At 31.5% G+C, this 12,622-nt stretch overlaps 1 protein-coding gene across 1 annotated transcript; it reads right to left on the bottom strand.

Moving 5' to 3' along the window:
• Positions 1-651: 651 nt before the first annotated feature.
• LOC134697402 (uncharacterized) lies at positions 652-9,183 on the bottom strand. The gene is made up of 4 exons (XM_063559663.1): positions 9,131-9,183; positions 7,422-7,535; positions 2,287-2,445; positions 652-983 (listed from the first exon to the last, which is right to left on the bottom strand). The coding sequence occupies exons 1-4, from the start codon at positions 9,157-9,159 to the stop codon at positions 767-769; spliced, it is 519 nt and encodes a 172-aa protein (XP_063415733.1). The 5' UTR covers positions 9,160-9,183; the 3' UTR covers positions 652-766.
• Between the last annotated feature and the right edge of the window lie 3,439 nt (positions 9,184-12,622).

Genomic DNA, 12,622 nt, shown 5'->3' with positions numbered 1-12,622 from the left:
AAATCGCATACACAACGATATGCTCAGCAAAACTTTTAAAAAAAGAATAATGATTTTAAGCTTATACATGGCTTGACCTGTTTGATAGCAAAAGCGTTACATTTAAGTAGAAAAAGTTCCAATTTGCCCAAACCACTGTCAAATAACTTCGGTGTTGTCATGAATATCAATTATATGGTCATGTTTATAAATTTCCTGTTTACAAAACTTAGAATTTTTCGAAAAACTAAGAATTTTCTTTCCCAGGGGTAGATTACCTTAGCCATATTTGGCCCAACGTTTTTGGAATTTTGGGTCCTCGATGCTCTTCAACTTTGTAATTGTTTGGCTTTTAAACTGTTTTGATCTGAGCGTCACTGATGAGCCACTGTAGAAGAAACGCGCGTCTGGCGTATAAAATTATAATCCTCGTACCTTTGATAACTATTTTAGCAAGATTAACAATCACTCAAACAAACATACGACCACGAACCGAGTTATAAGAAGCCATTTATTACTTTTCAAGATAGTGATAGAGCTTGGTTTGGGCTTATATACCAAGGGGTATAAGCATTTACCATAGTAAGGTTAACAAACCAAGTAAAACATGGTCATATACACCAGAACTATCTGCTTAAGAAATAAACAAATGTATTGTACTTACACATCGTCATTGCAAGTTTTCTCTCTCTCATAAGTTTCCTTGGCAACCTTACTTTTCTCGTTTTGCGCTTTTATTTCCTTCCTTGCATTCCCAATGTCTATAAGAAGTTTTGAGTTTTGATCCTTATACGCCTGGTTTGAGTCCAAATATTCTTGAAATTTCAAAGTTAAATCTCTTTTTTTTCTTTTCAACTTCTTTGACTTTTTGCTGTAACTCTTTTCGATCCTTTTCTAGCTGTCTGAGCTCACTTTCACTTTTCCGCAGCTGTTCCTTATGCTTTAATTCAAGTGATGTGTTACGTGTTTCTAATTCACTGTTATAGTTGCGCAGTTTTTCATTGCTAAAATAACAAAATGTAACTGGTCATATTAAAGAAGTCATTTAATTTCAACCAAAAAAAAATCATTTAGCAACATGGTTTCCCTTTAAAAACTCACACCTGACCACATTTATCGGGCTTTGAATTTTCGTAATGCCACTGTATCATGCCTTTACACCAGTACCAGTCTCTGAAATCTAGATTTTACACCAGTTCTTGTACTCAAGTTTCTACGATAACCTATTAATACTAATCAGGGCAGTAGTTCAATATTAGAAGACTTGTGTTATTTTGTTTTTCTTCTTAAACAGAAAATATTAGGTAAGACAGTTTTTTTTTAAAACTCTTCAAAAATCAGTTTGTTGCTATTCTCAAGGATTATAGACTATAATTGTTGGGCTTTTATGTTAGGAAATTGGTTGGAATAGTTTAAATTAATTGTAATTTGTCCACTGTACATATAATCATCGTCAATATGTTCCGTTTGTTTAAACATCTCTAATTCAATTTATGTTAAGACAAATGTACTATGTAAATGATGTTAACAACAAAGCATTGTCAATGGCCTAGCAATGCCAACTTATATGTACTGGAAAAAAACTACGAGGTTTTAACATTTATTATATACCTATATGGAGCTATTTTCTTTCAGAACGTCAGGTCATTCTTTTTCAGAATCAACCCTTTTTTCCAAAGTCCTCTTTTTTTTTACCTAGATCCTACCTTTATTGTTCACTATCTCATATCCCCATTTTTAATAATCCTATATCCCACATCGCATTTTTTTGTCACAAAGCTGTGTCATTCCCTCCACTGTATACACAGGCGTCTTTGTAATTCATTTTTGGATTATTATCCAATATTATAAAATTTGCCATTGTTTAAGGACTTTCCCAATTACTTTTGCTTTGATAATCTTTTTCACCATTAATCTAGCTATAGCGAGTTGAATAATTTGGTAAAGTTAAAGTTCTTCGATCACGTAACTTTTATTTCTCCTTTTGCTTTAAAATATTTTTAGTTTCTTCTATAAAATAATATAATCTTTGGAGTTCATACTATCGTATTCCCTTGTCATATTCAAAAAACTTAAAAACTAACACAAATATTAATCCGCGTTGTCATCCATGATCTCAAAATAAAAAAATGCGTGTTCGGATACGCTCGAATCCCTGGTGCTGCTGTAGATAATAGTACACTCTCTTCCGTACGCACATAAAATGGCATGCGAATTATAATGGCCGCACAAATAACCTAAGCACATGCCGGGCAAATAGCCACTCCGTATTATGATTATTTATTATCCTACTTATTATCTACAAACCTTTCATGATATTTGTTTCTTTCTTTTTGAGCCTCAACTAATTTTAGCTCTGTTCTTTTCAATTCTTCAACCTGAATATTTTGTTCATTGAGTAGTTGTTTTACTTCTGCCTCTAATGCATTTGTTGTCCTTCTACTGTTTTCTTTTTCATTTTCATATCTGCATTATGAATAAAGGGGAAATATATGAACTATGTATCATGACTCATATTTGTGTTGACTTATAGTACGATATTACATAATTATATATCTAATTGTAATATCCTTAAAAAGTATTGCGCAACTATTAATTTGGTATTTATAACATAAAATATATATTGAGTGGTGTTTCAGACATATTTACAAAATAATAGGACCTCTTCTTTTCAAGGATTTTCATATGCATTTGGAAAATGTAAGTAAGCTCACGAAAAATTTTGTGAACTTAGTTTTATTTTGTGGTGCTGTTTATAACTTCAGTTTCTTAAAAATCATTTTTGATGCAGTTTCAAAATGTTTTGATGCTGTCGGCATCCCAATGGGAACAAACTGTGCCCCTCTACTTGCTGACTTGTTTCTTTATTATTATGAGGCTGACTTCCTGCAGGAACTTCTTAGAAAGATAAGAAGTTAGCAATATCCTCTAACTCTACTTTCCGCTATATAGATGACGTTCTTTCACTAAACAATTCAAAATTTGGTGACTATGTGGATTGCATCTATCCCATCGAATTGGAGATAAAGGATACTACAGATACCGTTAAGTCGGCTTCGTATCTTGACTTACATCTAGAAATTGACAATGAGGGTCGGTTGAAGACAAAATTTTACGACAAAAGAGATGATTTCAGCTTTCCAATTGTGAACTTTCCATTTCTAAGTAGCAACATTCCAGCAGCACCTGCATACGTGGTATATATCTCCAAATTGATACGATATTCCCGTGCTTGCATTTCCTATCATGATTTTCTTGATAGGGGTAATGCTCACAAGGAAGCTACTAAACCAAGAGTTCCAAATGGTGAAGTTGAAATCACCCCTTCGTAAATTCTATGGACGCCATCACGAGTTGGTTGACCGTTTTGGAATAACCGTTTCACAAATGATATCGGATATGTTCCTTACGTCGTAACTACAATCCCATTCCCTTTCATGAATTTGACCTACCGAATTAGACTATTTACTGGATTTGTAATCACATAAGCAACACGACGGGTGCCGCAAGTGGAGCAGGATCTGATTACCCTTCTGGAGCACCTGAGATCACCTCTAGTTTTTGGTGGGGTTCGTGTTGTTTATTCTTTAGTTTTCTATGTTGTGTCATGTGTACTATTGTTTTTCTGTTTGTCTTTTTCGTTTTTAGCCATGGCATTGTCAGTTTGTTTTAGATTTACGAGTTTGACTGTCCCTTTGGTATCTTTCGTCCCTCTTTCAAATACTGACTTTATTTATCAAACCTTATAGTTTTATGAAAAGGCATTTTATTGAAAATTATAAATGTTTAATATGGTAATTTGAATAACTTAAAACCAATAACAAAAAAAAAACCATTACCCACATATATTTTCCTAAATAATTTGTAAAATTATCGTCTAATTTTATCTCAAGTGTAATATATAAACAAAATAAATTACAAAAGTCACAGCTGCTTTTTAAATGTAGGCATTGATAAGTATTTTTATGTTATCTTAAAGTGATTTTTCTCTTTTTTTTTAAATCACCGTTTTCTTCAGACTTACTCGTGCTAATATCATTTCTCTTACCACATTATAACATCGTACAGAATAATAAATATCTTATGTAGGAGATGTTTTTTGTTCTCACTTTCATTTTGTATTTTTCCTTAGTCTGATTATGTTAAAATTTCAAATATTTGGTTAAATAAATTCCTGTCAATATACCTCGAACCATTTTAATAGGATGAAACCCAGTTCTGTCACGGTACTTCTTACTATGAGCATATCGTAGTAGACCGACAGTGAAAGTTTTGAGTCAAAGTGAAATGTTTGAAAAATGTTTAGTGGAGTTATGTAAGATATATATAATGTTCAAATATACTTCAAATAAATCAAGGGAAATATAACTTGAGAACCATTGTTTTCATAGTTGACTCTTTTGGGTCGATGCCACTGCTGGTGGAGTTTATTTCCCCGAGGGTATCGCACTTTTTGTGTTGACATGACTTGTCATTGATATGGTTATATTTATAAATTTACTGTTTTTAAATCTTTGAATTGTTTGAAATACTAAGGCTTTACTACCTGGGCATAGATTACCGCAGCTGTATGTGGCAAAACTTTTAGGAATTTTGGTCCTCTTTGCTCTTCCACTTCGTACTTTATTTGGCCTTTTTTTCTTTCTTTTTTTGGAATCGAGCGTCACTGATGAGTCTTTTGAAGACGAAACGTGCGTCTGGCGTATATACTAAATTTAGTCCTGGTAATAATTCATCATAGAAACTAATATATCCTATAGAGTAATCATATTCACATGAGTGTTCTTTACAACATGATAAAAGTTATATAAAACAGTACACAAAATAGTGTAACATATAAAATAAAATTGATCAGATTGTACTTGAACATATTTTCCATAGTAAATAGTAATGCAAAAATTAATGCGTTGTTTTAGGTTCCATTTTTCGTTCTTCTCGGGTTGTGATTATTTTTTTGTTTTACCTTTGACTTAGATGTTGGAAAATCTAATAAAAAAGAGGGATTCCTTTAAAATCGGTTTGTAATCAACTTATGTAAACCTTAATTATATTAAAATTCGTAAATTAAAGTGGTTGTTTAGACCTCGTTTCACAGCACACATCCACACATGAACGTAGATCCCATTTGAAAATTTTGTATTTGTTTTGTGCCAATGTAAGCTATATTCAAATATCTATGAATACGAGTTCGTTGTTTATTTGTGAGAATGATTCTTAGTATATATTATATGTAGCTGGATACTCTGTTTTGGTGTCTCAAATTGTCTGGACTGAGGAATCAAGTTTTGTCTATATTAAATTAAAGAAATAGGTTAAATCTGTAACGTCAAAATATCGTCAAATGTATATTCGATTCAAGGAAATGAAATAATTGGCGGATTACAGCAAAGTACGTTGATTGAGGGTTTAATGATGACTAGATTGCACGAAATGTACCAAAGACGATAGTATTACCGCTTTTACTAGTATTTTTTTTAAGGTTCGTTATTATTTCTTTAGCTTTTACCGTAGGGAACGATATTACAACATTTGCATGATTAATTTGTTATCCTTTTTCTAAAACTTCACCAAGACTATAATGATTACGGGTCAAAATCAACAATTTCAACATTTTCACGATCAAAACTAATTTCAAATGAATATTCTTTAAAAAAAATGTCAGAAATAATGAATATTTACTGTTCCTTTAACATTTGCCCGTCTTTCTGCTATTTAAATAAGGAATACACGATAAGAATACAGACAAAGGGAAACAGTTTAATATACCTAAGTTTTTAAAAAAATAACAAAGTTTTATTATCTTTGACAAGCCTTCGGCTCGCATCAATGAGTTCATTTTTGCTCTTTCAGTTGGTTTCTCGTTTGGGCGTTGCATCGACTATGGCTAACAGGGCTGTGCTGTTTTAATGTATTTGTTTTAATTTTATAGCTAGTCACCACTTCCGTTTATTCTATTTAATCATGTATATCTATAATAAAGACATTTTATAAAGTTTACTGTTTGCAAAACTATGTATTATTCTTGATAATAATGATGTTTTTGTCCCTGGCGGATAATCTTGGTGTCACACCTTTTTGGAACGTTTGGTCCTCGGCACTCTTCAACTGTGTAGTTGTTATGGCTTTCAAACTTTTTACATCTGAGCATAGTTTTGTGTGGGCGTAGCTCATGTCTGGCGTATAAAAAATTTTTTTTAACCTGTTACCTTTTGATGACTATTATTCGTTTGTTTCTCTGTCCTATATTTGTTCCCGTTTATCTGTTTAATTATTGTAACCCTGTCGTGACATGCTCCCGTTTTAATGTTATAAATAACACTGCCATTAAAGCGGGAGGTTTAGCATTGCACAAAACCATCATTTAAAAAAAAGCCCTGTACCGAGTCAGAAAAATGGCCATTGTTACATTATAGTTCGTTTCTGTGTGTGTTACATTTCGGTGTTGTGTCTCTGTTGTGTCGCAGTTCTCTTATACTTGATACGTTTCCCTCAGTTTTAGTTTGTAATCCGGATTATTTTTTTCTCTATCGATTTATGAATTTTGAACAGCGATATACTACTGTTGCCTCTATTTATGTTTTGGTAACTATTGTTTTGAGATCTCCATTTCAGTTATTACGTCTCTTTCAGATATAAAGGAACTGCATGTGGGCTTATTAAAACGATATCATTTATTTTTAATTCTATTATCAATCTTTCATTTTTTTAATCTATTCTAAAATTAGCGTGAATAAATAATTTTAAGATACTTTTTGATGTATTGTATATGACTTCATGATTTTAATTTTGAACATCTGTTGAAGGTATCGTAAAAATATCGATAACGTATGAAATTGATTGAAGATTGATTACATATTTTTCGAGGTTACTATTTTGCTGTGGTATTTTGCCTTAAAAAAAGGTTGGCACAATAAAGTTAGAAAGGACTTAACTTCAGTTTGATTTAGTTTAACGGGGGTGTGGCTTATTTGTTTAACGGATATTAGCTTGATCTTAAAATATCTTGAAGGACTGCAAGGTGATCCATTTGACTGGTATTGAAATAATTAAAATTAAATCTGTAGAACACCGATTTTAATTTTTGTTTATATTGCTCAATATTATAGTAATCTTTTTAAAGAAAGGGTTTATATCGTACTAGTCGATCAATCTAAATTCTGATTTCTAATGAATTCAATTTTTACGTAAATTGTTTTGATTGATAAATTCAACTCCACAGATGGAATTCTTACCTCAAAATCATTCATGTGGGCAGTAGAGTTTCGAAACTAGGTTGGATGCATTGTGAAATATATTGTTTCTCACAACAAACTAACACCTTTGCAGTTGTTGAATAATTGACCGGTTCCATATTGACATTATTAACATTGTCAATAATATACCTATGTTCACGATAATATACATCTAGTAACTATAAGTTCTGTTTATTTAACGATACTTACAATATTGATAAACGGCTTTTGTCTTCCTCGAGTCTTTTGATTTCATTTGAATGTTTGCTGAGGTCACTTCGTACTCGTTGAAATGCATTCTCAAATTGCTTCAAGTTGTCCCATCTAAAGTTATAATTTTTTAATGATAATAGAAAGATGCATATGACGACTGGTGTTTTAAGCACTACTAGAACTGCGCAAGTGATATAAATACCGGTGATATCTACTTATCAGTCAGATTATAGAGTGAACTGATCGTAATTGACTTCAAACAGTTCATTCGAACTGCAGTTAATAAGTATATAAATTGAATGAAAACATAAAATTACTGATAATTTAGTGTTCAAATTTTTAAAAGCTGTTTGAAATGAAATGACCGTTTTAAATTAACATCGATTTAGTAGTGAAATCGTATACTATCCTAATGTCATGTATATTTTGAATGTAACTGTCAACTATTGCTTTCTATTTGTTGTAGCTTTATGTATATTATGTAATAGTTTGCCACCAATCAAGTAAGGAAAAGATATCACCTTTAATTTCCATTTAAAAAATCCCAATAATTGACTTGTCATAACCAATTTAAATAGTGATTCACCATTTTAACTTGGGGAAATCCCTAAATGTGAAATTATGAATTTGAAATCACCAAATAAGACATCTTAGAGTTTATACGGTGAGCAACACTACATATGTTACATGAATATCATTATCTGAGTACCCTTAGAGAGCACCTGTGATTATCCTAGGGTTTTGTTGTTTTGACTTTGTGTAGTAAAGTGCTTATTTTTTATGTTGTGTTTTGTAGAAAGTAAAATCACAAAAATACTGAACTCAGAGATTGTTGTTGTTCTTTAAAGAATGTTTTATATTTTTCGATTGTCAGCTTATCATTGATTTATGAGATTAAATATGCTTTTGATGTGTTTATTGATAGTTACTATCTCTCTCAGCACTATTGTGATATTAGGGGGAGGCAGCAAGAATGTCAAGAGGAAAGCAGCGGCCTTCGGTAGAATAAACGACAATTTTGCTCAATTAAGATAGCAGTTGATTACACCTGCTTCATGCGAGATTTGAACTCTTAACCAAAGTGCTGACAGTTTAGTGATACAGTAGTTCGATAATTTTGTCCAATAGGTCCCGGATGCTCTATACATTCCTGTTGTATATTCTGTCTCTCTCTGTTGATACATGGACTCGTCTGATTTTTACACTTTTTTAATGTTTTAACATAAACACAAAGAATTTGAATACTGTAAACCAACTTATTTTCGCGGATACTTTATTTCGCGTTTTCCTCTTTCTAGTCAACTTCACGGCTATTTAATTTCGCGATTTTCTAATTTACTTGGTGTAGTTTGGTAAGGATAGATCCAAGACTTATATATTCGCGACGATTTATATTCGCGTTATTTTTCTACTCGCGAAAGTCGCGAAAACAAATCGCTCGCGAAAATAAGTTGGTTTACAGTATCTCTCTGCTCATTTTAACCTTTTCATTTAAAGAAACATCCTCAATAAGGAGATACAATCTAATTTGGAGAGAAGAAGGGAACTTAGATGTAAACTGATTTCAAACGAATAAATAATACACAATTCACAGACCAGGATGCCATGTAAGACATTTGAATGTGATTGCAAACATCTGATTCAGAAAAGGATACAATGGGTAATATATAAATGATGAGTAAACCGTGATATGCTAAGATAGTTACTCATCACTTCTGCTACCATTATTGCTCATATTTCCATGATGACTATTGAACGTTTCCTGAAGCAAAAATAAAAACGATGCATTAGTGTTCTTTGATGAAGATTTTTTATATTATAATTTATTTGTTTTTTTTTTTAATAATTTTAATACTTCCATACTATTCAACTACAAAATAGGAATAAGGTTATATAGTTTGACCTATTTTGACCTGAATATTTTCATTATTTTTCTAACAACGTTTGCCACTAACAGTAAAAAGGTAAACGATAAGAATAAAGCAACATCCTGAGTAATGCCCCAAAAAAAAAAATGCAATTATAATAACAATGTAATTGATGTGTGTCTGACCTTTTTGCAAAGGCACCTGGATGTAATTGAATAGATATTTGAATGAAATATTACCGTATAAATGTTTATCTATTTCTTTATAATCTATATATAATGATTTTGATGTATAGTGTTAAATCATATTTCTCCTTTTTGGACTCTGAGCGATATCTGTAAATTATATGTTATTCAGGTCTCAGACATAGGCGAGTGACTAATTTCAAAAAGACGCTTAGTTAACGACTTTAATGCACCCACCTAACACACGGCTGTATAATATATCATTCGAAAGCTGATAATCTGTACTTTCTGTTTTGCCCGGTCGTAAAAAAATCGTACGGTGCATTTTTTGTTAAATCAAGGTCAAAGGTCATGAAAAAAAATCCAATTTTTGCGATTATTAAATAAAACGCTATTTTCCAATTCTTGTACCCTAAAATTTTTCAAAAGATCATATGAACTTCATGGAACATGATACATAAATTCCAAATCAAACAATAAATAAGAAATTCGAAGCGCAAAAAATCCCAAAAAATGAAATTTATCACAAATCCTAAAAAAAATTATTTTTTTTTTCAAAAAGCAAAATATAGCTTGGGGAATCGATATTTGTATGCTAAAAAATAAATAAATGTATATGTTGTAGGTCAAGGAATATTTGTTTTGTAATTTTAAGATGTTATTATTTATTTTTGTTCATGGAACAGCCTTCTATTGAAGTGTTTACAGTTGCCCAAACATCTACCATCTTCAAATAGCGATCATTTTGTTAATTTATGTTAGAATAGCACATCGCTTATTGTGAATATATAAGGGAGGAGAATGAGATTTCATAATAAAAGAAGGGACGTTTAAAGTTAGAACATAAATATGCGAGGTAATTGAGGTTAAACTGTTTTCTACTAAGTCAAACTTTTTTACTTTTTGTAATTATGTTTAAATGCAAACATGACTTTGTTACTAAATCGTAGGCAACATTGAAATAAGTAACCTTTGTTAGAAACACTTGGTTGTCTAGAGCAGGATGTAAACGAACTAAATAAAATGTTTCTTATTTAGTTTAAAATCGTGTTATTTTAAATCATATTAAATGTGTTTAGAAGTTTAATCGCTTTAATTATTTGAATAAATGATGCTTTGAGAAATTTCTACATAAGCTTTTAATATACAAAAGCATGTCATTGTGAATGTAAAACACTATAAGCAGTGTACAATAACAAAATGACAAAGTTAAATACCCTTCCTGACCTTATAAGATCAGTCTCTGTTTTAGGAGTGATCGTTTTCATGGTATGCTGTGTTTTGTGGACTGTTGTTCGTCTCTAGCACTTTAATTTTATTTTGTTCATGGTTTTAATTAACTTTATTTGATTCATGGTTTTAGATGTTGATTGTCCCTTTGATATTTTTTTTTACTTTAAAGACATTAAGTTGCAGTAATGAAAATCGGCCAAAAATCTCCTAAAAGTAAAGTGAAAAAGATAAACTCAATACGACAAACAGCCATTTATCGTCCCCTTCCGATGGACTTGCATTGTTTCCTTAAGACCATACTCACAAATGGTGTCTAGTAGAGCCGAAAATTCAGTCCCTGAAATATTCATCACGGAACGGGAATTGAACCAGGAACCTTTGTGTTAGTAGTTCGATGCACTTACCACTACATCACTGCTCTCTTTTACCCGTCTTGTGGCTCATGTATTTCCTAACTCGGTGCCAAGCCTTATTCGGTTGGTGTCATTCACGGCAGAGATGACGGCAATTTGGTTACGTCGATGGAACTTATCAGTCGTCATCTGGCGAAACAGATATCTCATAATTGTCAACCAACTCGTAGTGGCGTCCATGCAATTTTCAAAGGGCTGATTTCAACTTTGCATTTGAAATCTGGTTTAGAACCATGTTTAAACAACTATTTTTATTCAAATGTCCTGTATCAAGTCAGGCATATGACAGTTGGTATCGAATAATCTGTTTCTTTGTATGTTGGCGTGTGTTTTTTGTAGCAGTTCAGTGTTTCTGTTATATCGCTGTGTTCCTCTTATAGTTGATGCGTTTCCCTAGTTTTTGCGGCTCAATAAAATCGGTCTCCTCCTTTAGTGGTATAGATATGCAGTCGTTGCTATAATGTTGTTAGATGGAAATGGGAAGTTTATAATTTTGTAGTAAGGGGTGGTTTTATGGGTTGTTTTTTGCACATTTATCTTGTCGTAAAACTTTTTCTCAACCAACCGTCATCATCGATTTCAAGATACGTGATGGAGTAAACTATATCTGCTGAGTCTTTTATTTCCGATTTCAATGGATTATACGAGCCCAACATTGTCACAAATTTTGCACTCTTTAGTGAGATGACATCATCTATATAGTGAAGTTTCAGTCGTCATCAGAAACTCTTGCATGAAGTCATCCTTGTATGAAAAATTAACTAGTCATTCAAGCTATTCAGGAAGTCTAGTTGTCTCATAAGCCAAATGATATGGCTGGGTATTGATTGTCTTATGTATGTTTTAATATTGTTGTATGATATGTATGTCAATCAATATGTGACACAATAATAAAATAGATTATTAATTATTATTATTATTATTTGTAACTAGAACCTTTGCGTATAAATGGATATTCAAAATTATTCTTATTTTATGAATTAATACATGTAAACAATGAACAAAGCAATTCAAGCAATCAAGAAATCAAGTTTTATAATGTGTTTACTAGTTTTTTGAAATTTTTTGAAATTTCAATTTTCATCTATTTATTTTTATTTATTTTGGTCTAAAATTTCAATTCACATAAAATGAATACAAAGGTCTTTTCAGTACATCAATATTGATATAAATGAAGCTACAAATCAAACAATTAGAAAAGTCAAAATATGTTTATTTCAGACTGGAAGTTACAATGCAGATTGCAATCTCTTAGTTTCACCCCCTTTATTTCAAGCAATAAGATGATTCGAGCACATCTTTTTTACTCTAATTTTTTTTAGATTCTTAAGAATTTGTTTATAACATCTTATATTGACCACATACAATGTTTAAATAGGAAGAAATTCTTAAAAGCAGTGTTTTCGCAGATGGCGGTATTTTGGGCAACTGTATGAGTTGTTATGATTTGCTGTTTGATTAGAAGTAAGCATACTTTTAGGAAATGTTATGATGTCAAA

This window comes from Mytilus trossulus, chromosome 14 (assembly GCF_036588685.1).
Source record: "Mytilus trossulus isolate FHL-02 chromosome 14, PNRI_Mtr1.1.1.hap1, whole genome shotgun sequence".
Lineage (NCBI taxonomy): Eukaryota > Metazoa > Mollusca > Bivalvia > Mytilida > Mytilidae > Mytilus > Mytilus trossulus.
Note: the sequence above shows the minus strand (reverse complement) of the source record. Positions and strands in the feature narration are given on the sequence as shown.

Bases quoted from the DNA above. Each gene is read 5' to 3' on its own strand.
- LOC134697402 (XM_063559663.1), bottom strand. From the start codon at position 9,159: ATGAGCAATAATGGTAGCAGAAGTGATGA. The intron at 7,536-9,130 runs GTAACTATCTTA...TTATAACTTTAG, and splicing joins AATGGTAGCAGAAGTGATGA to ATGGGACAACTTGAAGCAAT. The intron at 2,446-7,421 runs GTAAGTATCGTT...TTCATAATGCAG, and splicing joins AAAAGCCGTTTATCAATATT to ATATGAAAATGAAAAAGAAA.